The sequence below is a fragment of the Crocuta crocuta genome, unplaced genomic scaffold, assembly GCF_008692635.1.
Source record: "Crocuta crocuta isolate KB4526 unplaced genomic scaffold, BGI_CrCroc_1.0 scaffold330, whole genome shotgun sequence".
NCBI lineage: Eukaryota > Metazoa > Chordata > Mammalia > Carnivora > Hyaenidae > Crocuta > Crocuta crocuta.
In genome coordinates this window covers 4,247,243-4,248,950 of record NW_027530521.1, presented here as the reverse complement: position 1 = coordinate 4,248,950, position 1,708 = coordinate 4,247,243, and the positions used below count along the sequence as shown (strand labels likewise).

Genomic DNA, 1,708 nt, shown 5'->3' with positions numbered 1-1,708 from the left:
AAAGGGAAAAATCTCTATTCCTTTGACAAATTTCCCTACTCGTTCGGTTCCTAGAGCCCAAGGACTGAGACCCTGGCCCCGGCTCGCTCAGGGCGCGGTAGCTGTCCATAGGAGGCAGGTGCTGAAAATTCCTTGGTCCTCGGCGAGTTCAGCTCCGAGCGCCAGGGGGCGGGGTTGGCGCCAGCTGCAGATAGCCCCGCCCTGGATGCAGAAGAGGGATGCGGAGAGGAGGGGGTTAAGGATGTTCAAAGGGGAGAGTCGTGACTTCGGTGAGAGCTTTGGGGAAAAGGAGGGGTGAGTGGGAAGGAAAGGGAAAAAAATTTAAAGGAGGGGGGAGCAAAGTGTTAGATTCGAGGATGAGCCAAGGCCCGGCGCTCCAGGAACTGAAAGCTGGTGGCTTACCGGCTTTCTCCGCAGAGGCCAGTCTCCACCATCTAGGTCTCCATTCCCAGGCTCCGGCACCTTCCCGCCAGTGGGTTTGAAAGATTTCTCTCCGGTGATGGTGGCTCTCAAAATAAGAGGCTATAGGTTGCTTTATTCAGACCCTCATCGCCTCCCACTTCATGCCCCCACGCTCCCACATTCTGCAAATTCCGTGAGGTGTGTAAAGATGTGTCTGTGCATTATGGCATTTTTCTTACTATTCCCCCCTTCCTTCGCGTCCTAGTCATGAGACCCAAATGAGTTGTGGTATGAATGAATTAGAAGCCAAAGCTCAGGAGTTGCTGGTGCGATACGCAGAGAATCCAGGCTTGGGAACAACGCGCGGCGCCTTAAAGTCAGAAGCCAAAGGGTTTCTGAAAACCGGCTCTGAGGGAAACTGGGAGGGGGCGGTTCTTCTCCAAGTTGCCAAATGGTACTGGGAAGACCATCAACTCCCAGGGGTTATGGGTTAAACCCAGAGTGAGATTCATTGCAATCAGCCCCAGACACTTTGGCCAAACCTGTAGCCAGACAGGTGAGGAGGGAGGAAGGTTATTAGAGGCCAGAGGGGGGATGAATATCACGCGCACACAAAGACATTCATACTGATTAACTCCTCCGCAAGGAATAATAAAAATGGATCCTCAAACTGGCCCGCAAAGGTGGGTTGTAGACGGTAGAAGAAATGGATCTTGCAGATCTGCAATAAGCTTGTGTGCATACAGGGATATTCTCCATTATAATTAAAAAATAATAATAAACTCAAGATGGCGAGGTAAGTATCTGAGGGGGACAGCCTTCAGGAGAGAGATAAGGAGAGCCCAGGTACTCTCTGCTCCCTCTACCCCGTTCTAATCCAGCAGAGCCTCTGGCTTGAGTGACCTGACCCCCACGCAGGGCAGCCAGGACGCAGCCCTGGTTGGGGAAGGGGGAAGAGGGTGGGTCGAGTTATTTTTAGTTCAGAAGCAGTCCCTCTCTGGAAAGATTCCCTGGCTGAGACTGAGTATTCGTCAACTCATAATAGTAACAAGGGCTGTTACTGATGTTGTGGAGAATAACACAAATAACGCTGCAACCCACACTTTGTCTTGACAATTCAGCTCAAACCAAAGCTGCTCGCAGCCTCTCGGCCCACCCCTAGGCCTCCTCGTCATTCACCCGGACCTACTAGTTTCCTTTCCCAAGCCTCGCCCCTCTCAGACCCGAAAGTTGCGTGGTTGTGTTTACAAATTCTGCCACATATGCAAAGGAAATGGTTGGTATGGGGGGGGGGGAGCAGCCAGGA

General features: G+C 52.2%; 1 protein-coding gene across 1 annotated transcript in view; it reads left to right on the top strand.

Moving 5' to 3' along the window:
- The first annotated feature begins 1,190 nt into the window (after positions 1-1,190).
- Positions 1,191-1,708, top strand: part of LOC144234201 (uncharacterized) — a 98,376-nt gene continuing 97,858 nt past the window's right edge. Inside the window, exons 1-2 of the mRNA XM_077767480.1 lie at positions 1,191-1,198; positions 1,284-1,341. Coding sequence (XP_077623606.1) covers positions 1,191-1,198; positions 1,284-1,341 — 66 coding nt within the window. The remainder of the gene's footprint in view (positions 1,199-1,283; positions 1,342-1,708) is intronic.